Raw genomic sequence first — 27,481 nt, 5'->3', positions numbered from 1 at the left:
GTGCTACATTTGGTAGGTACATTTTGGCTGTGGTGTACTCCTTGTTTTTTTTCCAGTTTCATTGCAGCTATTTGCTAGTTTTCCCAGTTCTACTAGTGCTCATAGACTGAAATAACTCGCTGTTTACAGGAGCAGGCTGACATCAGTCTGTAATAACCACATGCTAAAGCTGGAAGCATCACCTCAAATTCTATCTTGTAGAAGAAAATAAGGACTTGCCTAGCAAATGACTGGGTGGGAGAGTTTACAGGGCAACTTAGTGCTGCCTTCTGGCTCTTCTCTCAGCTGAAGAGGTGAAAGATCCAGAAACCTTTGGTCTGTAAACAGGCACAGTGCTCTGTACCAAGGTACTGAGATAGCCACTTCTTGAGTGAAGCAATGAATAAAAAATAAATACTACTGTATCTTGAGTTTTGTGATTGATGCTTACTAGGAGCTGAGAGACTTGGGATGAGTAGTTGTGCCTTTCTGCTACTAAATTTAAATATTCATTGTTTTTACCTACAGCATTTGCCTGCCTTAAAATCTGTAGCAGAAAAAGTGGGAGGCTAAATTTTACATGTAAAACATTTCATAAAGTCATAGAATCACCAAGGTGGGAGAAGACCTCTAAGATAATTTAATTTGCCACTGATACAAGAATGTACTTGAAATACAGAAATGCTTAATCTCTTTTTAACATCTCCTTGTACTTTGGTTTCTTCTTGGAATGTTTCCAATGGAGTCACCAAGGTTGGGAAAGATCTCCAACATCATCTAGTCCAACCTCCACCTACCACCAGTATTGCCCACTGAACCATATCCCTCAATGCAACATCCAGACATCCCTTGAATGCCTCCAGGGATGATGACTCCACCACCTGTCTCAGCAGCTCATTCCAGTGCCTGACCACTCTTTCAGAGAAAAAATTTTTCCTTGCATCCAACCTGAATCTCCCCTGGTGCAGCTTGGGGCCATCCCCTCTAGTCCTATCCCTAGTTACCCAGGAGAAGAGACTGACCCCCTCTCACAGTGACCTCCTGTCTGGCAGTTGTAGAGATCGATAAGGTCTCCCCCTGAGCCGCCTCCAGACTGAACGATCCCAGCTCCCTCAGCAGCTCCCCATAAGACTTGTGCTCCAACCCCTCACAAGCTTCGTTGCCCTTCCATGCACGTGCTCCAGGGCCTCAATGTCTTCCTTGTAGTGGGGGGCCCGGAACTGAACACAGCACTCAAGATGTGGCCTCACCAGAGCTGAGTACAGATGAATGGTCGCCTCCCTGCTCCTGGCAATGCTGCTTCTGATACAAGCCAGGATGCTACTGACCTTCTTGACTACCTGGGCACACTGCTGGCTCATGTTTGGCCTAGTGTTGATCAGCACCCCTAGGTTCATGTGTTTCACACATCTTGCCCATTATGTGCTGGGAAAGTGGGTAGTACAGAAGCACTGCAAGTTTTAGTTACTGACATTTAACGTGAGATAATGTACTGACTTGTGTTAAAAATTGCTTTCTTGTTCTTCTTAAGGCTTTTGCGGTTTGAAATATATTTATGAGCCTTCATATTTTTCTTTCTCCCGACTTTTTAACTAAAGATGTAGGTTATTCATTACTTCATTACTACTTCAAGAACTGTGGCTTACAGAAAGATGCAAGCATGTTTGGGGAACGCGTCTTATGTAAAAAATACAATTTTATTGTAACGTTACTTGAGATGAAGAAAGTTGGGGAAAAAAATTGAGCAACGCTTTGTTATCACGTGCCAAAAACACAAATACTTTTTGTACTGTTTTTTTTTTAATGACTAAATTTGGTTGAGATTGTGCATTAGAAACATGGTTTATAGTTTGACCTGGTTTTGTATTAGAAGGAGGTCTGTAATGGCTTATTGGTTCCTGCCTGTGTGTTTCCAGTTTTACTTTTGGTAAAAATCTTTTTTCAGACCTTTTTCTTGAGTCATGCATCAAACTGTATACAAAAGCAGTGTGCTCTGCTTAGGCTACAATCTGGTTATCAGACATACTTGCAAAAAGTAAATTCATTCCTTCCCCTCCACACTTCTTTTGGCTTTTAATTTATTTAACTGCAACAGTCTGAAATTCAATTAGGTAAATTTTCAAATATTTTATCTTCTTCCAGCATACCTCTGTGGATGGATACACTGAACCCCACGTCCAGCCTATCAAGTCCAGTAGCAGACAGAACATCCCCCGATGTAGGAACTCAATTACGTCTACAAATGAGGAGCATCCTCACATTGGAAATTATCGCTTACTGAAAACAATAGGAAAAGGAAATTTTGCCAAAGTGAAGCTGGCAAGACATGTTCTTACTGGAAGGGAGGTAAGCCTTTTCTTAAAAAAAAAAAAAAAAAAAAAAAAAGCTGTCACAGTATTTCATGTACTCTTTGTCTGTCTTTATGATGAGTATTTTCACTTTTCTTTTACCCTTTTCTTCTAAATAAAAGAGCTTCACTTTTGTATGAGTGGTTATTTGATGTTTGTGAGTTTGCTTTCCCGACTGACTTGCCTTTTTTGAAAATAGAACTTTTTGGAGAAAAGGCCAGGAACTTTGTTGCCCATCAGAAGGTATTTTGGATTTTTGGGAGAGCTCCATTCATCCTCTGGTTTCCCAAACCAAAGAAAACCTTACTGATTTTGGTAGTTGGGAGGGGTGGTTTTCCAGCAAACAGGATAACATTGTTGTGTCCAAATACTGACAGAAGTATAAAATGATTCTGTTGTGGTATGATCCAGTGGCAAAATCCTGAATTCCTGCTTATAGAGCCTGATTGTTGAGAAATTTTGCCTGCTGGAATGCATAAAAGCATATATATGCATATCTTAAAGGCATAGGTTTGCTGTTGCTCATAGATATGCAGTATATTGTCATTCACACATTTCTCTGAGTTTAATCTGAGTTGTTTTTTTCTTCCCCAAGGTTGCTGTGAAAATAATTGATAAAACCCAGCTAAATCCTACTAGTCTGCAAAAGGTAAGAGCATATTGTGGTATCTGAAACTGTAATCAGTTGAACTTCGACCTTTTATTTCCTTTGCAAAAATATTTGGTCTTTTTATCTGGTTAAATAAACATCTCTGTGTATCTGTGACCTTTGGAGACACTGGTATCCTACAGCCTTCACTACGATGTGCATGTGCAGTTTGTTTGCTACGGTTCCTAACTAAGCACTACTTTTTTGCTCTTCCTTCTTCCTCTGGCTTCAGTTTTTGCTGACAATAAAATGTGTGTCTAATTAGTTACACAAATAACTTGTCTGCACACTAAATCAAGATGAAATGCTATAAAGGACAGTGTTTTTCTTGGATTTTTCTTTAATAGAGTAATTGTTTTCTGTGGAGTTGTGAGAGGGCCAGTTTCTATGGCTTTAATGTTTTGTGTTTTTTCTTTTTACCTTTGTTCTTGCAGCTTCAATAAAACATTTGTTAAACTCAAATGACCTTGGGCAATTACTTTTGTGTACAGAATTGAGTGGAGGTAATTGGAACATTCTGGTTGGTTTGTTGCACTGTCAGTACCTGCAGATAGACATTCAGAAGCCCTGTGTAGGCATTGTCATGCTGTAATAAGTGTTTTACTAAAACCCAGGATTGTTGTGTTGTTTTTTTTTCTTGCTCTTTGTCTTCGGTTTGTTTGTGCCATTTAACTGTGCATGTATTTGTGTTTTGACTGAAGCACAGAAAGGTTTTGGCTGACTGGAGGTTACCCATTAAAAAGAAAAAAGATGATTTTTGTTTATAGATACTTGACTGCTGTTCTAACTGTAGAATGAGAAAGAAGCTGAGACTCATTGCTGTTCCTTTATCTCTGGCTGTCATTGTTTTTGATTTTTTTTTTTTTGTAACTTTGTATATGGAGAGTTGTGAATAACTTAGCTTTAATTTCTTTTAGCTTTTCTATTTGTTTAATTTCTGCTCTATGGTATTTTTGTGATGTGTAGGTTCTTGAGGATTTTCTTTATTTCAACCTGTTGAGCAGAGTCCATGCAAAAGCATTGCTGTCCTTAAGGCCTGTCCTGTGTGAAGCAAATCTCTTTGCAAGTTGGTGAAGAGGGACCCATCAGAGCAGTACTTTACAGAGTATATAGGGGAAATCCTGTCCTGTAGCTTGTCATGCAGCTTGTTTCCTACCTAGCTTGGTAATTATGCTGGGACAGTTAGATGAGCAGGGCTGAGCAATAAGAAGGTGAAAGATGTGTTTTGCCAGTGTATTTCAATCAAGTGGTCTTTTATTCCAACTTCCAAATGAATTGTTTCCTTTTTTACAATAGTTTACAGGAAAACAGAAATTAACATCCAAGTCTACAGAAGATTTTTTTTCTTAAGTCTTAGTAGTTTGGGACAAATTAATGAGAAACTGTTGGTGGAGATGTAAAGCTCAATATGTTTCTGTCATAAGTGAGGAGTATTTTTGTGGAAATAATCAACATATCCTTCAAAAGTATTGGATTTCTCATTTTCAAATTGATACGTTCTCTTTCACTTACAAGGCAAAAACTGCAAACAAAAACAGGGTGAATGAGTATTCAGTGAACTTTGTGGTCTAAGCACTGTTAGTTTATGAGATAAGAAATGCTTCAGTGTGTGGATTATGGCATACAATAGAGTTTAACTACCTTTGAGCTCTGTGTGTATGTTAGGATAGGGAAAATGAAAGATTTGTTCTCACTGAAAGAAAGATTTAGATGCTCTTTTAAAAACAATGCCTTTTAAACATCTGCTTAGATTGAAGTATACTTCAGAGGAAGAAAAAAAGCCATTAATTAGATGTGATGCTACTTAGGTTGCTTTAATCTTTTTACTTCTAAATTTACATGTAATTATTTTAAAAGTTCTTGGTTTTTTTGTTTGGTAAACTTTTAACAGGTCTTATTTATTTTAACTCCCTAATTTCTGTAGAAACAGTGTACTTTTATAGCTTTAGAGACTTCTTAAGTTTTGCAGGAAGTTTTATTTCAGCTTTATTGATAAATGAGTTATAATTCATGCCAATAATTGGGGTTAGAATTACTAACTGGCAGTATTTGATATCATCTGCATTAAAAAATAAAAATATGTAGAAGTTACTCTGAAATCTCCAAGTTTCACTGTCGTATTTTATAATGTTAAGTACAGAAAGAAAAAATAGAAACATTTGGTCTCTTATGTTTTATTGAATCTCCGTATGACCAGAATTTTTATTATTTTATCCATTGAAGTTGTGCATAGGACTGTTAAGCAGTCAACTTTTCTTTAAGATATAACATTAGAAGTGGGGAATGGTGATAGTACCATGACTTAAATAGGAACAGATACTTTTCTTGTGATCATTTATACAGAATGCTAAAGCAAGTTACTACCACAAAAAAGCCACTCCTGAGTTTGAGGTCATCAGAAGCAGCGTAGCTGAGAATGCTGTCACTTAATGGAAGCAGGAAGTTGTGTGCAGGTCAGCAGAACGTGTAGGCCTTCAGTAACTTTTGGATGTGTGTTATTAATCAGACGTGACAGATGCGTAGTGATCTTGGATTTTGTGAATGAGCTGTGTGCCTTCTCTCTCTGTTACTGCCATATAAAGGATACAAAGGGCAATTAGGCTTCGCTTTAGTACTTGCTGCTGACCTAATTGGGTAGAATGAGCTGAAGCATCCTCATTTCACATGTACTCTTCCAACTTGTAAACAAATATTTGAGCATGTACTCAGTTGCTGCTAGTGTCATGCAAGCAGTGAAAGTTTAGTTTGACATTAGCTGCAATTTGTGCCCTGTTGAATGGACAAGCAATTTGGCAGGTATGGTCAAATAAAAACATCAGGTGTTAAGTAATGACAGAAATAAGCTGTCCTTGTGAATTTTCCATCTGGGCTCTCTGGCATGCAGTGTGGTAAGTTGTCTTAAGTTCTAATATTCTTCTTGCTTCAGGACCTCTATTTAAATAGGTCAGCAGCATTGAATTAAGAATTGTTTGCCTTTCTAATTTTTCACTGTGTGGTTCTCGTTCTGTGAGCACCTGCGTAAGGGGTGAAACTGGCTTTTATTGTGGACTTTTGTCCAGATAATAGTGCATTGTTCTGACCTGGCTTTTTCCACTGTCATGATAGTAACATTTTCCCAAATGTAAGCATTTGGGTTTCATAATAACTTGAATTTATGTCAATACCTGTTCTATTTTCTGCATGTCAGTTACATGAAAGCATCTTCTTGTATTGGCTTTGCTGGTGATGTTTCTGAAATAGCATTCTGGTCCTCCTACGTAAAACACTTGGAGAGCAGAAGGTGCTTTTGTTCTGAGTAGGTTTCATTAGGGAGTGACATTTTCAGGTTTCCCCATTTCAGCAGTTCACTGGGCCTTGTACTCGTTAACCATATCTTAGGCTACAACTTAGGTTCTTTTGAGTTTTCTTCATAATGCAACAAAAATAAGTGGTTGAAATTGTTCCACATCTTCTATGTGTTATCTGTTTGTAGTTATTTTCTTTTTGTTTTATTTTTTCGCATCCCTTCTCATAATGATTTAGAAACTAGATTGATTTTTGCTAAGATTTTTAGTTTGATTTTTAGTGACTTAAAACAGTAAATCCTGATTGTAGATGTCAACCTGACAGCAAGCTGATTTCTTTATTTTCTACACTATGTGCCCTGAAAAAATGAAACTGCAAAAGCAGGAATTGAATTTTGAGGCCTTCTGCCTTTTCCACAGGTAGAAACTCTACAAATTGAGTATGGTGTTTGCTGTCCTGTACTGTAAATGAAGCTATTGAGGCTATTACCCATTTGCAAAATAAAATGCTTGTTTGAGAACTTTCTAAATGGGAACACATTTAGGACTGAAGAACAGTCTTAGAAATTTGTGGTAGGCAGGGGAAGGGGAAAACAGAGTGCTTTCATTTTTTGAGTGAGCAATATTCTGGTGCTGCCTGCATTTGTAGAGAGGCAGACACCATCCCACTGATAAAATAGCACGTTTCCATTCAGCTTCTGCCTGACATAATCTGTTTGCATGAGTATCACCCAAGATAATTTCTGCTGCTTCAGCCTTGCCCAGTTCCTGTTTTAAGCATACATGCACATTTCAACCTTCAAGAAGTACTTCGGAGTAAACAACAACAAAACAATCCCCCAAAACAAAGAAGCAAAACAAAACACCAGCATCACAGAATTGCCATCTCTGCCAACAAGCCCCCCAGAACTGTTCTCCAAGAAGAAAATACCCTATTTCACCTTGTGAGTTGATTTGGTTCCTTTAAAAGGTTGAGACTTGTAAAAGGTTGAGGCTGTTAATACCTCTTCATGTATTCTAGATTACTACTAGCTCTGTGTATCTGCTTTGATGTGAGAACATATGTTTCAGTTTTTGGAAAAATTTCTTTTCAAGAGAATATGTGCTACGAGGTGTTGGGGGTAGGCTGGGGGGGAATCTATTGGCATTTATGTGTAAGAAACCTAGGCCCCAACCTTGGATCATAATGATGTATTCTGTTCAGAGCCTGAGCAAGGAAGTGTTTCATAGAACAAAGTATGTGCATGAGGCTAATGGTCAGCTCTTTTGTCCTCAGTACAGAACTTATTTTTATGTCCATTTTGTTCCTGGAAGAAAAACTATAAACGTAGAATGAAAGTTCTTGTTGTTAGGAAGACAATTTTGAATCTTAAACCAATTAGTAAACTTCCAAATCCTTCGAGAATATTGAATAGAATAATACACGTGTATTTTGACAGTGGTGTGCTTCATGGTGTGTTCATATAAAACTGTGGTCCTTGATAGTGTTTTTTCTAAATTTGAAATTGTTTATAGAAATTTAATATTAAAATACTGCTTATGAAGACCTGTGTTCATGGCCATGACTTCTATACCAATAATAATACTGTTCAGTTGAGAAGTTCCATTCTGGTCTTTTGGCCGGAATAGCAGTTTTGCATGTATATCTGCTTAGTAGCCTTTCTCAAGTAGTTCTATTATGCAATCCTCTGGTTTGGGATTTGTTAGCTTCTAATGAATTAGGTTACAACTTGGTGTGATGGTTTTTAACTGGCTTTGTGAACAAACAAGAAAATTTTGCAAAAGTTCATTCTTGTGCTGTATTACGCACCCATGTGTTCCATTCTGAACACAAATGAGCTGCAGTGTGTTGCTCGTGTTTTCCCAGAGAAATATTCCTGTTTTCTCAAGCATCATATATTAACTGAAGTGCTACTCCACTCTTTCAGGAGGAGTTCAGTCTCCAGCTTGCATCATTGTACTTTTTTGTAGCCTTTTGCGTCCAGACTAATTTTGAAAATGGTGAGATGTCCTCTGAGACATCAGATGAGCAAAACAGCCACAATCATTGAGCCAGGATTTTTATGTAAGGAGGGCTGTAGTGAATGTTTCCAAAATAGCTGAACGCTGTACTGAAGACAGTGAGCTTTTCCCTGCATTTCAACAACCTATTGGGACTGGAGTGTGTATAGCACAGTGAATAGGTTGGAGAGTGGGGATATGCTGCTCAGTGAAGTAAAATGATGCAAGCTTACATGGTTCTAAAAGCTGTAAATACTGCTGAACAAAACTGTTTAGTCTCTTTGGATTCCTTCTGTTTGTTTTCTTCCCTTTCAGCCCCTAGGTCAGTCTTGCAACATCTCTTCTTTAAATGGTAAAACCAAAAATGCTTGAAATGCAAAAGCAGAGACCTCTTAAAGCTCTATCTTCTTTCTGGTTTAAACAACAAAAACTAAAAAAGAACATTTTTGTCTTAGATTTATGCTTAGGTGCAAGTTTGTTTTTTTTACATGACTCAGGATCATCAAGCAGACTTCAGTAACAACCCTTCCAGCCTTGGTGGGTCACTAATCACAATGTCCTTTCTCTTTCCCATCTATGAGAAAAGGGAATTTTTACTCTTCACCTCTGTGGAGCATGAAGTCTGGAATGTCAGGATTCCTGGTCTCTGATTCTTTTTTAATGATGTCTTAAGATTTTTTTTATTTATTTCTTTTTTTTTTTTGTGATAGTACACCTTACATGCGCCCTCTTACTTAGAGGTAGTTCAAGATAGTTAATAGAGCTTGCAAGCAACCAAAACAGTCAGCTCGCAGAGGGATAACAACAGCTTGTGTTTGCTTAGAGAGGTTGTGGATGCCCCATCCTTGGATGCGTTCAAGGCCAGGCTGGATGTGGCTCTGGGCAGCCTGGTCTGGTGGTTGGTGACCCTGCACATAGCAGGGGGATTGAAACTAGATGAGCTTTGAGGTCCTTTTCAACCTAGGCCATTCTATTAGTATTTTCTATGCAAATATTCCATTCTTTTTGGTCAGAGGAAACCCTAAAAGTTGGTATTGCAGAAGGAGCTATAGAATTAGTTTTTGTTTGTATGAAGCTTGAAAATGGGTGTCTTTTTTGGAAATGGCTGGTAGTAATTTATGCTCTTCACTGTTAAATTGGTGATTGTTACATTAGATAATATTCAAGATGTGGGTTTCATTCACTGGAGTTCACTGGGCTATTTCTTATGTATACATAGAGAGCGTTTTCTGCTGATGTTAATTCCTATGGCTTACGCTGTTCCTTCTCACCTTATAAAATGTTTTATTTTAAGTAACATACTCTAAGAATGTTTTCTTCCTTCCCAACAGTTGTTTCGAGAAGTACGAATAATGAAGATACTGAATCATCCCAATATTGGTAGGAGTCCTGCATTTCTGCAAACTTCTTTATTATGCTGTTTACTCTCTGGGTTTTATTTTGAATGTTCTTCACTGTTATGCTTTTGTTCCTTAAACTTCTGAGATAATAGGACAGTAGGCATTGGGTAAATATATTTCTGTCTCACTTTATTGGCCCTGCTTGAGACAAGATTATTGACATAAGGAGATAAAATGTACAGTCATGAAAAACATCAACATTGAGCACTCTGGTCAGCCAAGGGACCAAATTTCCCTCCTTAAACTGAAATTTCTTAGTTTCTTAGGTGAAATGAGGAAAACTCCATTGTTTCAGTCTAGGAAAGACTCCTGCCACCTAATATTTCCAGAAAATTAGACTTGCCAAGCATGTAATTTTCCCTTTCTGCTTTAGTTCTTTCACCTACCCCACAGCTTCAGGGCCCTACTTTGTGATGACAATTCTTCTGGCTGAGGAGGGCTGGACAGTCTTGTTCCAGAGACACTTAATGTTCCTGAATCGGCCAGAGGGCTTGTTGCATACAAGGTATGGACAAGGCATACAAGTTACTACATGCTAGGCACTCCCTTTTCACCCCTTGAATCATTTCTTGCTTTTCCAACATTCTTAGCTTCTGCTGGTTTTTGTTGGGTTTTCTTTTTTTTGGGGGGGGGAGTGGGGTGTGGTGGAGGAGGGCTGTGGTGGTGATGTGTTTGTTTTAAATGTGTGATGGCTATTGGTATCTGAGGGAAGTCTGTCAGACTTAACAAGTTTTTAGTTGGTCAGCGTATCAGTTTTCTAACTGAGAACAATTTACTGGTGAAACAGGAAAGGTTTGTATGGTCTTACAGAAGTCTGTCAAATTAAACACTAATTCTAGCATGAACCTGTTTGTATAGTATGCATAAACTTGTGAGGAAACTGAATTAATGTGCTTTATTTTCAACCCTGAAAGTAACTTTGCTTTCTCCCCTCACCCACAAAAGAGTGCTAACCTAAAGGAGATACAATTTCCTTGCAGTGTAATGTTCTCATTGGCAATAAATTATACTCACTTCATGAATAAGGGGTTTTTTTGTTTGTTTGCTTTGTGCTTTTGTTCCCCACTGCAATCTCTTATTCATTTTTCTTGCAGTGAAATTATTTGAAGTCATTGAAACTGAAAAGACATTGTATTTGGTAATGGAATATGCCAGCGGGGGTAAGTGAATTCTTAATTCTGCTTTAAGGATGAACTGAAATGCAGAAAGCCATGCCGCTTGCATGCTTCGGAACAACTTAAGGATTTTATGCTTAATGGGTTATTCAAGTCTACTCTTCAGAACCATCCTAGTAGACATCCCAGGTCATACTCTTTCTTGCTTGCATAATGCTCTGTAAAGTAACCTATTAGATTTGTGCTTAAGGGTAAGTACTGATCTAAGGTTTATTGCTGAAAACCTCGTGCCAATTCAGGGTGAAAGCTTGACTCAGTATCTGCCATATTTAAGCAAGCACCAATCCTCATTTTACCTTGAAAATGTGCGCTAAGCGCTTGGAGAGGCAGGTCCAGGGGATGTGAATGAGGAATAAGAAAAAGTGGGACCAGCAGATCATAAAGAACATAATAGACATGAGTCCATTATAAGTGAGTGCATGCATGGGAAGCTGAATGAAACTGTTTGAACATGGGAAGGGAACCCAGTGCAAGGCTGGTGACCAGTTAGGAAGGGCTGTTTGTCAGACTGTGCAAAGATCAAGGTCTGGACAGAATTGTAGCAACTTTATCTTAGAACAACTGGGAAGAAAGAAAAGCAAGTAGTGCATACGCTCCTGAGTGAAGTGGCTAGAGATGAGCAGAACAGATCTGACATAGAAGTAGTCTTCTGATTCCCAGCATATTTTATATGCAACATAAGTTTGTTTGTTTGTTTTTTTAAGATGACAAGTCATTTTGTTCTGTCTCAGTGTTTTTTAAATTTGTGTTGGATAACTGAGGAAGTCTTAGTACAGAGGTTTTTAATGTTTGTATTTGTTGACTGTTACGTGTCTAGAAAAGAAAATGAATGCAAGCAGTAAAATGCAGTTTTTCCTGTCTGCTTCTATTTCTCTCTGCTCTGAAAGGGGGAGGGTTTGTTTTCAAGCATTGCCTGATTGTGCTTTACAGTCAAAAACATAACCGTGGTCAATAGGACTGATATTTTCTCCTATTTGTGTTTAGGAGAAGTGTTTGACTACTTAGTTGCACATGGAAGAATGAAAGAAAAAGAAGCTCGTGCAAAATTCAGGCAGGTATGAAATTAACATTCGATCTTTCGATTCTATGTATGGTATTTTCAAATAGACTTGGGTGTGTGCATACTTTTTTTGCTTTAAAAAAAAAAAAGAAAGTTCATTGTTGTGGTAATGTTTATTAAAGCTGGAGTGGAAGAAATTGCTGTAGAAGAAATATCTGCTTCCTACGTACCATCTAAAAATAGTAATAGGCTGCTTTACATTCTTTTTAGTGGAATCCTAAGGGCCACATTTTTTATTGTGACTCGCTTGAGGTTTTCATTGTTTTCTGAATACTTTGGAGTTTAACAGACATTCTATCTGGAGATGTTGATATTATTGCATGTCTCTTGCTTTATCTTGTCACATCGTTTTCTACAAGGGACATTATGTAAAAGGATTTTATATCTTATTTACAAACCTTTTCATCCTAATTTTTTCTTGTACTGTTTTTGTGAAAAGCTTTAATAGATTGATGAGCAAAATTTTGGAGTTAAATTGTATGCTTAACATGTAAAGATACTACTTTTATTTTTTTTTAAGTTTGTCTTTTTGTTATGCAAATGAAAAAGATGCATATGAAAATGTGTAATGAACTATTCTGTTGATGAAATGTGCAGGTATGCTACTGGTATTTTAGATGATAAAATCTGAAGTGGAACATTCAGCTACTGATTTTTCAAAAAAAAATTGTTTCCCTTCTCAGCTATTGTGCAATCAGTATTTAAAACAGATGCTTCTCTGCTTCTGTTACCTGCAGGACTATGTATTAAACTTTTTAATAAGAAAATGAGTTGTCCTTATGGATTTTAGAGTTTTGGTATTTGAGATTTTATGAAACGTACGTGAATATTTTCTGAAAGGAAAATTTTTGTATTAACTCTTTTGTTTTGCTGAATCATAACAGGAGCTAAAATTAATAAATAATTTGCGAAAATTTATATTGAATTTAAGCTAAAATATTTTTCTGATTCTCTTGGTGTTTCAGATTGTATCTGCAGTGCAGTACTGTCATCAGAAATGCATAGTTCATCGTGATCTTAAGGTAAACTGTTATTCATTCTTCATTGTAATGATTGACAGCATAGACTTAATTTCATCATATAAATCTGTCCTTGCTGTAGACTCCAAACTGATGAATGTGGGAACTGTCTCTTTGTGTTTTATTCTGGATTTTCTGAAGCACAGAAACAATGTAGCTTGCCTGTTGGAACAGGAGTAAGAAAAGAACAGAATGTGTACCACTTTCATCTCAGTTTTGGCTCTGAGAGAAAGATGTGCTCTCTGAAGAATTATACCTGCTGGCATACAGATATCTACATACTGAAGCTGCGAAAGTTCAGTGACAGCAGTCAACACCACTTAATTAAACTGCTTTCAGTTAAACAATGTATATATTGCAGGATATAGAAAACATTCACTTCTTAGTGATACATTTAAAAAAATGTAAGATTTTTAATCCATCTGAATTTCTGGTTTATACTTGAATTCAGGCCAAAAAATACATTGAAGATAAACATAAATTACTCCAATTTCCTTTTAAATAAATACTCTTTTTTTTTTTAATGCTTTCTGGTGCTTTTTTTCCTGTACACAAATACCAGGCCCTGTTAAAGAATTCTGCAATTGCATGCAGAACCTAAGCCTTTAGTCTGAAGTTGTCTTCATGCCAAGTTTAGATATCATAGGACTTGGACACAGGATCTTCGTCCTTTTAAAAGCTGGCTTGTACTCTTGTTTTCATGTCTGTGTTTACAAAGAAAACACTGGTGTAGGTTCTTTTCTGCTAGTGTATCTAAATACCTGTGAAAAGATTAATTTGAATAATTCCAGCAGAATGCCTTCAACCTCTTTCTTACAAACCTGTTCCCTAATAATTATTGATATGCCAGCTCCTGGCATATGTATGGTACCACACAATCCATCCTTTACTGCTGAGTCCTTCTTTCCCAGGATTGTTGTCATTGGATGCTGGAGGTGCTACTGCATGGCCAGTGCTCTTAAGTCAGAATGGAAGGAAAAAACTGATCTCTTGATTTAAAAATAAATAAAATAAATTCTTTTCCTTCTTATGTGGTGGTTTGGCACTTCTAATGTTTTGTCAAGCTTCCTGGAGTAGCTTGCTCCTGCCACTGTTTTGTGCTTTCTAGAAGGCTGGATCTACGGTGCCTGCTGGCTCAACTTGAAGAACTCCCTTCATTGGTCCCCTTTAAGTACATGAGGCTGAGAGTGGGAGAGAAGAGCTGGCCATCTCCTTACCTGGCACTTGCTTGATCTGCACAGCTACATAATTGACTCTTGCTGTATTTATTTAGCATCCTGCTTCTTGCTGTTTCTCCTAGAGCCCTTTGCAGCCTCTACCCCTAATTCTCTTCTTAGCTGCTTAGCATGCATATGCTGCTTTGGCCCTGAAGTGCGCCCAGAAAAGGGCAGTGAATTTGATGAAGGATCTGAAGCACAAGTCTTATGGGGGATGGCTGGTGGAACTGGGATTCTTCATTCTGGAGAAAAGGCGGCTGAGGAGACACATTATTGCTCTATACAGCTGTCTAAAAGGAGATAGTGGCAAGGTAGGGGTTGGCTTCTTTTGGGTAACAGCAGTAGAACAAGAGGTAGTGGCCTTAAGTTGTGCCAAGGGGAGGTTCAGATTGGATATTAGGAAGAAATTCTTAGAGTGGCAAGGCATTAGCACAGGCTGCCCAATGAGGTGGTAGAGTCAACATCCCTGGAGGTGTTCAAGAAACATGTGGATGTGGTACTGAAGGATGTGGTTAATGAACATGGGTTAACAGCTGGACATGATGAACTTAGGGATCTTTTCCAACCTTAATGACTTTCTGATTCTTTGTGTAACTCAGAGGACTATGGAAAACTGCTCTGTAACATTTGCATGGTATCCCTTTTAACACCTGTCATAAGTGCTCTGCTGCTGTTCTTTCTCCTTGTTTCAAGATAGACAGGCTCCAAAATCATGTGTTACTTTACTTTTCTCTCTACATTTTCTCCTATATATGCTAGGCTCATTTGAAATGTTCAGCATTAAGTGTGATTGAGAACCAGTCAGCCTAGCCAACGGAAAATGCATAACCTAGAGTGAAAAGGACTAAATGTATGGTTACGAGGAAGTGTTCTCACTTCCCCTCTCCTTTCCAAACATTGTCTGTCATCTCTCCAGCTCCATGCAAAGAGTTTTAAGTGAGAAAAAGGAGGAAGAGACAATTTGCAAAGTTGTCTGTGTTCACATCTGCTTCTGTTGTTTTCTCCAAGTTACGGGCATAGCTGACCAATTTACTTCATTAGCACCTTTAAAACAGAGGTCTAGAGGTCTAGTATCACAATGGAGATTTGATGAGCTTTTTTTTTTTTTTTTTAGAGGAATAAAGATAAACTATGATGTGTAAGTTATTTCAGACTCAAGTAGGAAGAGGCATGTAAGGTGTCTATTCTGGAAAAAGAGAGAGTGTAAGGCCCATTGCTACTTAGACTGTCTCCCATTGATTTGCTTCTGTGAAACTAAAAAGCTTGAGTAGAAAGGGTTATAACTGAATCCAGCTTTGTGCTCGCAGTATGATGCACAAGTCTTATCATACCCTTCCAGTGACTGGTTTGGTCTGAATATCTGGCCAAAAGGAGTATAGTCTTGTTATTTGCCATATTAAAAGTGTGTGTGTACGTGGAGGGGAGGGGAGAGGAGGAGAAAGGGAATAGGTGGGCTGTTGTTTTTAGTGGTTTTGTCTGAATAAGAAAGCTAAAAGTGCAGGGTTTTAGGGTAGCTGCATACTGTTGAACTAGGAGGACTATTGTAATCGCTGAGCAGCTGCACTGACAGTAATGTTTTCACCACAAGGAAAATGAAGTCTTTGTGCAGTAATGTAGAAGGCTGTCAAATCTGGAAAATATTTCAGAGTGTGTCTGCAGGCACATCAGCTGGAACCAGCTGAGATTACAGGTCATGAATTGGGAAAATAAAATATTTTCCAGGAAAGTAAGTTAGTGAAAATGGGTTATATTTTATTCCTGACAAAGGCTAAATTCTGTCTCCCAGCTATTGGTTTGATATATTGGTAGACTTCTTTCCTAGTCATTGAATGAGAGATGAAATTATTAAAAATAAACCCAACAAGGAGGGGAGAGAGAACCCGTATTTACTGCTGTTAGCAAAGTAAACAAGTTCAGTGATCCTAAGCCAAGAGATGTGTGGTGCTGGTTTTTCTGATTGTTTGTTTCCCTCTCCAAGTGGAAGGAAGGAACAGTTATTAATTTGTTTCAAAGAGAACTCAACTGAGCACAGCATCTGATGAGAGAATTCAGCATTAGCTATAAAGCTGACATTAGGCAATTAAGAGAATGCTGCACTTTGGCTAATGCCTGACCTGTTAAAAAAGAGATTCCTGCACTTCTTAGTTTCTGGGAAGTAGTGCTGGTGATGTGTCCATCAGGAGCCTGGACACAGATGAGTAAACACTGTGGTTTTCCTGCACACACTGCATAGCACCCTTGTTTTAGGAAATGCACTTTATTCTTTTCCAGTAGCATATAAAAATTTCTCTAACCATATTCTTTTTATCTTCTGCCCTACCTATGATGTTAAGGTATAAAATACTGTCACTGATTCTTTGGGTTCCTGAATACTTGCATCTGCATATTTGTAATGCATTCTATTCACCCAGTTGTAGTTTAATGCCCACTAACACTGAGATGTATAATACATCCATTTTTCATACAGAGTGTAATAATTGAGTGTTAATGTTGTTACTGCTAAAGCAAAACACTAGCAATAAGGTGAGGAGAATTTTTTAGTGCAGGTTGCAAAGGTAGGGCACGTAGCTTTTCAAGTCTTGAGTGCCTTTTAACATCTACCCCACCAAATGGAAGATGATGTTTGGATTCAGTATATGCTCCATGGTGTCAGAAAACTGTCAAAAACTGAAACTGCTGTTTTGAGAAGTCCAGGTGCTTCAATCTGACACTTAACAGTTCTATTTTCCTAGCTAAATATAGTCAATTTTCATTCTTAATAATACATTAAGGGGGATTTGTTCCTTTCTTAATGCAAGAAAGATGCAGAAGATAAAATTTTTAAATGATATTAAATGATATGCTGTGATATATTGGTCTTATAGCTTGTCCTTCTTTTATTTTTCTCTTAGGCAGAAAACCTTCTACTTGATTCAGATATGAACATTAAAATAGCAGACTTTGGGTTTAGTAATGAATTTACAGTTGGTAATAAACTGGACACGTTTTGTGGAAGCCCACCTTATGCTGCTCCTGAACTTTTCCAAGGAAAGAAATATGATGGTCCTGAAGTGGATGTGTGGAGTCTTGGAGTGATATTGTACACACTAGTAAGCGGATCATTGCCATTTGATGGTCAGAATCTAAAGGTAGGCTTATAATATGAACTCTAGGCTTTTCTTCTTTGAGTTTTCTGTGTCATTTGTAGGTTCATCTTTTAAAAATTTATTTTAAAGGAATTGAGGGAGCGAGTACTGAGGGGGAAGTATCGTATTCCGTTCTATATGTCCACAGACTGTGAAAATCTACTTAAGAAGCTACTAGTACTGAATCCAATAAAACGAGGCAGCTTGGAAGTAAGTAATTATACCTTTTTCCTTTTAAAAAAAAAAATAATAACAAATAAATGATAAGTATTATCCCAGCTGAGGGAGCTGGGCTTGCTTAGCCTGGAGAAGAGAAGGCTGTGGGGTTACCTCATTGCAGCTTTCTGGTACCTAAAGGGAGCCTACAGGCAGGAGGGGAGTCAGCTCTTTACAATGGTAGATAATGGCAGAACAAGGAGAAATGGTTTTAAGTTGAAGGAGGGAAGATTTAGATTAGATATTGGGGAAGTTCTTTACCAGGAGAGTGGTATGGTGCTGGCATAGACTGCCCAGAGAGGTTGTGGATGCCCCATCCCTGGAGGTGTTCAAGTCCAGATTGAATGGGGCCTTGGTCAGCCTGTGGTCTAGTATGAGATATGGAGGTTGGCAGCCCTGCCTGTGGCAGGGCGGTTGAAGGTTGATGATCCTTGACATCTCTTCCAACCCAAGCTATTTTATGATTCTATGATTAATTTAGATTAAGAATCAAGCAATTACTATATTTTGCTCAGCCTTCTTTTAATTTTCATGATAGGTATCTCCTGTTTTAGGGGGACCAAAAGTCTTACTGAAAACAAACAAACAACCCACCCCGCTCCCCAAAACAAAACCCTAGGAAGCATCCCAGAAACAAAGCAGCTTGAGTAGAAGATGTTAGTGAATTGCAACTAACTGAAGACTGTCATCTAAAAACATTTTAAAGTGCAAAGTGCTCCCACTTATTTGGATCAGATAATAGATTCAAAACATGGGGAAAGCTGGACAAGATCATAAATATCTTCATCTTTGAGGAGTTCTTCAGGGAAAAAAAATGGAATAACAGCAGCAAGCAATATCATAAGTATTTTTTGAAAGTAACACCTGCTGACTGTAGAGATGAAAGTAGAACAGAAGATAAATACGTGCTTTGAAAATGGTATTTGCATGAGTTAATCGCCAATGACCTTTGCTTTATCTTTCTGTGCATAGTTGTGCAGCAGTGGATAGAATTCCAGAGATGAAATCCCATTTAAGCAGCTTTATATTTGTGTTGGTGTGACCCCCTGGTATGGATGCTACCTGTGCAAGGAAGCATGCATTTGCTGAGCTCTGTCTGCGTGCAGCTTCTTTCAAGCAGATACTGTTTTGTGACTTAATATGAGTAGTTTTAGCTTGAATATAATCTGCACAGAAGAGAATAGTGAGTGATGACTTCCATTTGGGTATTCATTAATTGTGTTGTATCCTTTCTCATCTGGAGGGACATAGTGATAAGAGCTTGACCACCACAAGACATTGGAAGATTGCTCCTCTCTCCTCACAATGTCATGTTTCAGTTTTAGGAAATACATTTTCATTTTATCATGCTTTTTCTGGATTTTCAGCAGTTGCAGTTCCTCTTCAGAAATACTTTCATTCAAATATTGTGGCATTTTCCAGTTCTTTTAAAATTCCTTTTTGTCCTTGGAGAGGGGTGTTGCGTAGCAGCTTCACAGGAAACTGCATAGTAGTCAGGTTGTATGGAAGTAAATATTACGTGGGGCAGGGGTGTTTTGAGTCAGTACTAAAACAGTGATGATATGGGCAGTAGTCAGTACACTAACAAAGGGGGAGAGGCAGTACGAACTTTATTTAAATGGGTGTTTCTAAAACTACATTTGGAGTATGTATTTAGTCGTTGGTCTGGAAATAAATAACTGTTACATTTGTGTGAGCACTTCTAAAAATACGTAACTAGAATTAGAAGTAGATATTTGGTAGAAGCTTTTGAAAGGCAGGAGGATAATGTTGTCCTGGGGGAGAGGGTTTTTCCTTGTGCTGTCTTACAACTACTTGATCAACCCTAGCCATACATGTGCTCATGGTTCCCATGCATGCTTTTCCCAGACCATCCAATAGGGTTGGATATTGGGGAGGTTCTTTATTGCTTACTGGTGACTTAGCAGCAGAGCTGAGGCTGACACAGTATCAGCACTGCATATGTTAGCTTTACCACTCTTACTCTGGTAAGAATCAAGTAAACTTCTAATCAGGTGGTGTGTGTAGATGACTTCTCGGTTGCAGCAGAGAGAAAACACTTGAAAAGCAAGAGAACATTTTTGTAAAACTGTAAACCTTCCAGGAAGAGATGGAGGAATGCAGTATTGGAAGATATGTGGAACTCTGTCAGGTTTTCAAGAAATCCACCACTCCACCACCATCCTTAGGCTCTTTGCAAAGCAAAACTGAAATTCCCGTGAAGCAGATCTGTGTTTACAAGCAGTAATAAAGCACATCATTTTGAGAAAAAACAGACCTTGAGTCAGGCAAGATTTGTATTACATAGCCTTGAAATTCGATGGAAACTTCAATAATATTTATTTGGTTGAAATACAGTTCAGGTTGATGATAATCAGATCTTTAAATACCCTGACCAAGGCTACTGTTCTGTAATCAGCTGACTTTCACAGATGTAATATTGATCCTTGAATAAGATTATTTGTGTCATTTCAGAATGCTTATAAGAACCTGTTTTAAGAGTCATGCAAAAACTGAGACCGTCTGATCCTCTGTTTAGTAAAATATTTAATTAGCAATGTATTATAATGATAATTTTAAAAATGCAGATGCTGTACAATACTCCTTTGAGAGTCAATCATGTTATTACAAGGTTACAAATAAATAACCAGGATCTGTCACTAAGTAAGCTCATGATTTGTGTGCCAGAAATGCAGTGCAGCGATGTGTTGACAGTTCTTCCCCCTCATCCCAGCTACTCACAAAAGCCAAAAAATCAATTATGTGGCAGAACTTTGAATAAATCTTTAAGTCTTACTGTCAGCAAATTGTTAATAGGTCCCAGTATGAAGTTTTGTATTGCACTTGTAGGGATACAGCTATTTGTGTCTTTAATTTGGCAGCAGCACTGCATAGAAAGAATTTGGTTATATCAGTGGAAAATTGAGTCTTTTGCTCTATGCTGGAGATAACTTAGTTTGATGTTTGCAAGGCATATTTGGCGTCTGTGGGAAACTAGACTTATTGGCACTTGTTTCACAATTCTGCCAATCTAGTAAGCAATATTAGTATTGTCCCCAGAAGAGGTATGCGTGCCTCAAGCTGTAGGAGGAAAATTGGTTTTAGCTGTTTTATAAAAAGATGATGAATATGTCCCTAAGGAGAAATTGCAGTGATGGTTAGGCGTTCCAGCTGATCAATGCTGCAGGCATACAAGGGGTCCAAGCTACAGCAGAAGGAAATTATTTTCAAAGAATGCGGGAGAAGTTTTTAAAGTTAATGCTTGTGTGGCATGGACAGAGTTAAGAGGCATTTTCCCCTCCAGCTGAACTGTGGCATCTTTAGTTCCATTGCAGTGGGAAGATACATAGGAAGAAAATGACAGTTTGGATCAGGGTCTTGAATTATTCTGGGAAGTATAGACATGCTTCTGTATTATTCCTTAGTTTCTTGCTTTGTTATTATTTGAAGGAGTTATTTATTGTGGTACAATCAATTTTGTAGTAGAATCCAGAATCTGTAACTAAGATTAGGGCGTGTGTGTCAATCCTTCAGCCCAAAAAGATGAAGAGACTGATGGAAGTGAAAAGTACAAAATGAAAGACTTGGGTTTGTTGGAAGTGCATCCCAGTAGTTTTTCTGATGCTTCAGCTGGTTGCTTGTTTTGTAGAGGGTAAATAAACAGCATGGGGAATTAATTAATGAGGAAAAAAAAAAAGAATGTGAAAGATAACAAGAGATATGGTAAGAAGATATGAGTTGGAGGAAGGTAGGGGAGAGAGAAGGCAACATTCCGGTTATCTTGGATTTCAAGTTGTTTTATTACTCAAATCAGCTGGCGCAGATTTAATGAAGTACTGTAAATATTCATTTCTTTTCCTAGCAAATTATGAAGGATCGGTGGATGAATGTTGGCCATGAAGAGGAAGAATTGAAGCCATATACCGAGCCTGAACCAGACTTTAATGACACCAAGAGAATAGGTAAGGCTTCTAGAAAGGTGCTGTGTATTACATTCATAGGCAATTCTATACAATTCAAATGAAGTCAAACGAAACTCTTTAACAGCATTTAAGATACTTATCATACAAGTAAAAATGTTTTCTTATTTAAATGAGAAATTTCATTACAGTGCTTTCCTCATAACTGCTGCTGTGACAGAGCTGACATGAATCTACACGCACAGGAAAGAACAAATCAGATTACAGAATTCAAAAGGAAAGGGACTTTGTTATGCTAGTAGTGTTTTCTTTATCAGCTACGGTGAGAGAATGCACTGTGTTGGCACTGTAGCAGTCATAGCTTCTATTTGCCAATGTTGAATTTGTTGAATTATACCCAGTGTTGCGAGTTTTCAAGATGAAGGAAAAAAAAACAGTGAAAGCAAGGAGATGCAATCTTTCTGATTTCTATTCTCTTTATTTCTAGACATTATGGTAACAATGGGTTTTTCAAGAGAAGAAATCCACGAGTCTTTAGTAAACCAAAAGTACGATGAAGTCATGGCTACTTATTTGCTTCTAGGTAGAAAACCACCTGAAGTAAGTGATACCTAATTTACATCTTTTATATTGGCCTTTAGTCTGGTTGATTTGAATATTCTGATCGTCAGTGTTTCATGAAAAATTCAATTAATCAAAATAGTAATTTGGAATTGGTAACTTCAGGAATGTGTTTCACATTCTTTTCATATATTCTTGGGTATCTTGTTAGTCTGTTTCTTCATGTGGGAACTAAGTACAGTGTCTTGATATATATTGAACTAAGAAAGCTAGCTGTTAATCTGAAGTGGAATGACTTTAGATGCCAAGTCTTACTTCTGTCATGTGATATATCTTTGCAGTTTAAATCTGAACTATATAAGAATTTGACTAAATGAATTGTTTTTCTAAGCTGTGACATCCTTTATTTCTCAGAAACATACTCATCCTTTCTGACTTGCATGCTGTTACTATATATTTTATTCTATAATCGTTTCATCACAGCCATTAGTAAGTCTGTGATAGGATGTATTTTGGCTGTTTTAGAATTCATTGGATCTGTACATCTCCTGGGATGCAGGAATTTTCTAGAAAAAGAGCTATGAACAGAGGCTTTCTTTTTAGGACTTCTTTTTTCCTGGTGCTTCTTTGGCCTTCCTTCATTTCTAAGATAGTGTAGCTCTGTATGAGTATGCTTTCTCACAAAGTTTCTGACTCAGAATTTCCTTGCAATGGCAGAGCATGGAGAGAATCTACCTAAAACAATTTTAACTCAAGCTGCTTAAAAGAGATTTCTTTCACTGCTCTTAACAACTTATGCTGATTAGGTACCATGAAACTAGTAGCAGAGTTCCATACCTTATAAAGACACTTCAGATCCTATAGAGTCCTTGAATCAGTAATACTTGCCCTTCTGATTTAACGTTATAAGTTTTCTTTAGGATTAAAAAAAAAAAAAAAAGCAAGAGGAGAAATTCTTTGGTTTATGTTTAAAACAGCTTTGGTTCCTGTTAAGATTATTCTAATTTCATTTTCAGCATTCTGTAACTCTTTAGCTTTAAATACAAGTTTCTAAAACATACAAAATTAAGTGATGAAAAACCTTCTTGAAAACTGAACTGTGAACGTAATTTTAAATATAAAGGATAGTGCCTTTCTTTGGAACTCTTCACTTTCTTATGCCATAAAAGAACCAGAAATGTTGAATTCTGTTTATGCTTTGCAAAACTGTTTTTCTTATAGTTTGAAGGAGGCGACTCCCTATCCAGCAGCAACTTGGGTCAAAGATCTCGTCCTAGCAGCGACCTCAACAACAGCTCTGTGCAGTCTCCTGCTCACTTGAAGGTCCAAAGGAGTATATCTACCAATCAGAAACAACGGCGGTTCAGTGATCATGGTGGGGATGACATTCCAACAAGTAAAGTAACATACACAATTTAAGTCTGAATGTGCAGTGTTTTGTGAACCTGGCCGGTCCACCACTCTGTGCATTTGTTGTGTATCTCGTCATGCTCTGCTGTGGTGCTTCTATATGTATGAACATTTCTATGGTAAATCTGGGTCAACGTGAGTTACACATTTAATTTTTGTCTTGCTACTTGGTTGACTCACTAAATAAGAGCTTGAGGATGTTTCCTGTTTAGGAAGTAGAGGCAAAATATTGATCTGAATAAACTTAAACATGCAAACCATTACATTTAGCAGTGCATTTGGAGTTAGGAGCAAATTGGAAGTTTTTCTCATAGCTAACAATTTTGCCAAGTGTTCAGGAAACATTTTCAGGTGCAACTAGTTGCATCAAAAATGAATGTATATGTAAAGTATTGAATGAAAGCTTTCTTCATCTCAAAAAACTATCAAATTACTAGAATTATTTAAAAATTGTTTTGCCCTTCTCTCTGTCTAATTTACGTTCTTCTAACTTTTTTTTTTGCAACACCATTCTCCCCCTGTGTTAGTGTGGCATTTAAAAAAAAGTCATCAATATTGTGAAGCATCATTACTTCAAGGTGGCATGAAATCCTGTTGATTAAGGATTTGCCACAAAGCTCTTTAACAATCCTTCCCCCCACAGTGATTATTATTTTCCATGTATAAATGTGCTTTTAAAGAATAGCCGTAGCATTTTTGAGGGAAGAATACTTTTCAAACTAGATTCAGGAAAATGTATGCATCAAAAAGCACAAAAAGTCAAAATTTGATGTTTCCTCTAGCTTTTTAAATAATATTGCAGAAAGTGCACTGGTTCGAATGAGAATTATACTATTCCTACTTCCTATCTATACACGAATCTCAATGTGCAATTCTCAATTGCACATTGTTAATAAAGAGAGCATGTATTAGAAGAACTCAGATTGTCAAAGCTCAATTTTATACTTTGATATGGGAGCTGAGTTTGCAGTTGTAGTTCTTCAGAAAGTCCAAATGTAATCCCCATGAGTCAGGAAAAAAACAAAAACAAGCAGAAAAAAACCCCAGCCGTGTTTTGACCAATTAATTTTAGGTATTGCTAATAATGTTTTTATTTGACAGTTGGTCCATCAATTCCTCCTACTGTATCATACACAAAAAGGGCTCAGGCAAACAGTGTGGAAAGTGAACAGAAAGAAGACTGGGACAAAGATGTGTCACGCAAACTTAGCAGCACAACAGTGGGATCCAAAGGAGAGATGGCTGCAAGTCCACTTGTGGGTCCAGAAAGAAAGAAATCAACTGCAGTTCCCAGTGTGAGTGTGTGTGCTTTTGGTTTGTAAATTTATTTTTTTTCTTAACATTATTATAGGTGTAATAGTTACTAAACAAACTACTGATCCCTTTTCTGACACGTTCTTCTGGCAAACAGAAATAGGCTGCAATGAATGTCTATTAAAATAAACCTCTCCCTTCCCTCCCTAACTTCATTTTCTAACACTGATGTAGTAGTAAGCATGAGAATATCTGCACTTGGGCAAACTGAAGGTTTGTCAAGGCAAATATTGGACACTTAAGGAAAGAATGTGAAATCAGAGCCAATACAGAGTGCTCTGTCCTTGTTTTTTAATGCTTTCCCTGGTTTCTAATGCTTCTGTTATCTACAAAGAAGTCAAAGGTCTTCATGAATCAGAGAATTCATCTGAATGTTATTTTGTAATATCCCTCATGAACTGTCTCTTCATCTGTTTCTCTGTTTGTCTTTCTGAAGCTGCTGTATTTTTGACTTGAGAAATGGGATGAGGTGAGGGGGAATAACCTGTTTGTTCCCTTGTGTGTACTTGTTGATATCTCAGAATATCCCAAGTTGGAAGGGACCCATAAGGATCACTGAGTCCAACCATTGGCTCCACACAGCACCACCTGAAATCTCCAAATCCTATGTCCTTCTTACACTGGCATATTTACCATCTCCAGTCATATTAGTCTAACTTCTAAGAGTTTAATTTCAAAAATATTTACTGTTGTTGTTAATCTTCCTTACAAAATTGGTTAGAAATAGTTTATTCAGTAGTTTCTGCAGGGAGATACTAAAGCAGAAAAGCTATAAATGAGGAAAGCATAAATACAGTAGATCTTGCAGAGCTGAGCTTAGTGTATATGAAATCAAGCAAACTTTCATTATACACTTTTGTGCTTGGTAGGAGGATAAGAATGTTTGTAGATATTTAATGAAATGTGTTTGAAATAAAATTAGTAACAGTAAGAGATAAGGTCCCATCGTTGCTACAAGATACTTCTGCCACATATTACTGTAAATTCTCATGGTCAAATTATTCTCTATTCTGCATCCATAATCTCAGGTTTGACTGACAAAGATCAACAATATTTTCATTTTTTTCTTTAAAACCCTTTTGATAAGGGAGGCAGCAAGCTTGAAAGCCAGAGCCCTAGTTAGCAACTTAATCTGCATAGGGAAGCCTTTAAGCCAGACAGATGTATGTGTTCTTGGGAAGGTTCCAGTTTGCTATTTCAGCTCTTGATCCCAGAGTCAAATAATTCAGCAATGCATTATATAGGAATTGGGTAGTAATATTTAGTAAAGCAAGTATCAGCAAAATTAATCTTCTCTATGCTTTCTCCTAATGAACTTTGAGTGGTACAATAAAGAGGCGGTGAATGAAGTTGGGGGGAGATAAAAGTAGCTAGTGATGTAACTGATTTGTGTTAGTATTCTAAGTACGTCAAAGGCATTTGGAATAGTGAAAATTCTGTCTTGATTTCCCAGGCTTGCTTTTTGTACAACATAAACATAGTAGTAGATAAGACTGAAATTAAATGAAATACTTTAATTTTTCTTCTAGAACAATGTATTTTCTGGAAGTGGAATGACAAGAAGGAACACTTACGTTTGTGAACGTTCTTCAGATCGCTATTCTGCAATACAGAATGGGAAGGACAACAGGTATTCCCTCTTGTGTGTTAGTTTGGGTACACAGACTGAAGGCATAGAAGTGGGTTATGCAACAATCAATACTGCTATGAAGCATGGTGTCAGAAGTAAAGTTTTACTGTGTGTTTTTATCTTCTCATCCAATGCAGCTTCAATGTTTGTGATGAAATACAAAGTTGTAGATCTGCCTTTCTCTCTCCTTCTGGATCATCTTTCAAACCCCTTCATAATTACTCAAATATTTAAAGATTCAGACTCGTTAGTGCTTTTTTGATGGCTCTGTTTTGTCCAAGCAATATTCTGATAGTGTTTATAACCAATTTATATCTGTATGCAGAATGCTGATTACAATTATTCAGTGTGCTTTGCCAAATGCTAACATATTTAATGCTTCAACGACTTGTTAAAAACCATGGGTTTTGTTTATTCTTGATATTATGGCATTATTTACCCCTTGTATCTGGGTGAAAAATAAAAAAAAATATAGGGCTTTTGATCTACATGAAGATGACAAGTAGTGAAACATGAGGAAGTTAACACCACTTGCTGTTATTTAAATTGCTTAAAGAAGGAATTGCTTAAAAAGCCTAAAGCTAATTAATTGATTTCTAATTATTGGATGGGATTTTCCAAAAGGCCTTTTCTAAATTTTTGTGTACATCTTAACATATGTTCAAACAACAGTTTAAACCATCTTTTAAAAAAAAACATACCTTGTTTAGATGTAGAGTTAAAATCTGTATTCAAATATGTCCTAATCTCACCAATATTAATTTTCACTTTAATAGATGTAATTCCAACACCACTTTAATGAGAAGTAACTGTTTTGAAGTTCTTCGTTTTATAGTTCATCTTTAATTATTTCTGTAGGATTGAAAAATGGCCACGTCTTGATTCCTCTTCTTTTCATGATGCACTAACTATGCTCAGTTCTTCATGAAAAACGAAGAAGAATGTTGCAGTTCAGTTTGTGTCTGGTGTAGCTGAACATCTCATGCCATCATCGCATTAGTCAGATTCTGAAATCTTTACTTTGCTACAGAAAATTATTTCATCTTGGGGCTGTTGTTGCTAATACATAATTAATGTAGTTTTGCTTATACTTTCGGAGGTAAAGCTGTATTTTGGTCTAAGTTATCTGACATTGTTTTTAAAAATTCATGGCATAATATTACATCTACAACC

At 37.2% G+C, this 27,481-nt stretch overlaps 1 protein-coding gene across 9 annotated transcripts in view; it reads left to right on the top strand.

Annotated features, from left to right (window-relative positions):
- MARK1 (microtubule affinity regulating kinase 1) overlaps window positions 1-27,481 on the top strand; it is a 54,909-nt gene that overhangs the window by 18,130 nt on the left and 9,298 nt on the right. For 5 of the 9 annotated variants that reach the window (XM_031596080.2, XM_031596033.2, XM_031596064.2 and 2 more), the window contains exons 2-14: window positions 2,122-2,325; window positions 2,923-2,976; window positions 9,593-9,641; window positions 10,756-10,821; window positions 11,821-11,891; window positions 12,862-12,918; window positions 17,024-17,260; window positions 17,348-17,467; window positions 21,336-21,435; window positions 21,881-21,993; window positions 23,176-23,350; window positions 24,466-24,659; window positions 26,208-26,308. In XM_031596080.2, coding sequence (XP_031451940.1) covers window positions 2,122-2,325; window positions 2,923-2,976; window positions 9,593-9,641; window positions 10,756-10,821; window positions 11,821-11,891; window positions 12,862-12,918; window positions 17,024-17,260; window positions 17,348-17,467; window positions 21,336-21,435; window positions 21,881-21,993; window positions 23,176-23,350; window positions 24,466-24,659; window positions 26,208-26,308 — 1,541 coding nt within the window. Of the gene's footprint in view, window positions 1-2,121; window positions 2,326-2,922; window positions 2,977-9,592; window positions 9,642-9,939; window positions 10,167-10,755; window positions 10,822-11,820; window positions 11,892-12,861; window positions 12,919-17,023; window positions 17,261-17,347; window positions 17,468-21,335; window positions 21,436-21,880; window positions 21,994-23,175; window positions 23,351-24,465; window positions 24,660-26,207; window positions 26,309-27,481 lie in introns of those variants that run through there. The other 4 variants (XM_031596072.2, XM_031596048.2, XM_031596040.2 and 1 more) reach the window with 2 other exon arrangements.

The sequence above is a fragment of the Phasianus colchicus genome, chromosome 2 (genome assembly GCF_987193195.1).
Source record: "Phasianus colchicus chromosome 2, bPhaCol1.hap1.1, whole genome shotgun sequence".
NCBI lineage: Eukaryota > Metazoa > Chordata > Aves > Galliformes > Phasianidae > Phasianus > Phasianus colchicus.
This window is presented reverse-complemented; position numbering and strand designations above follow the sequence as displayed.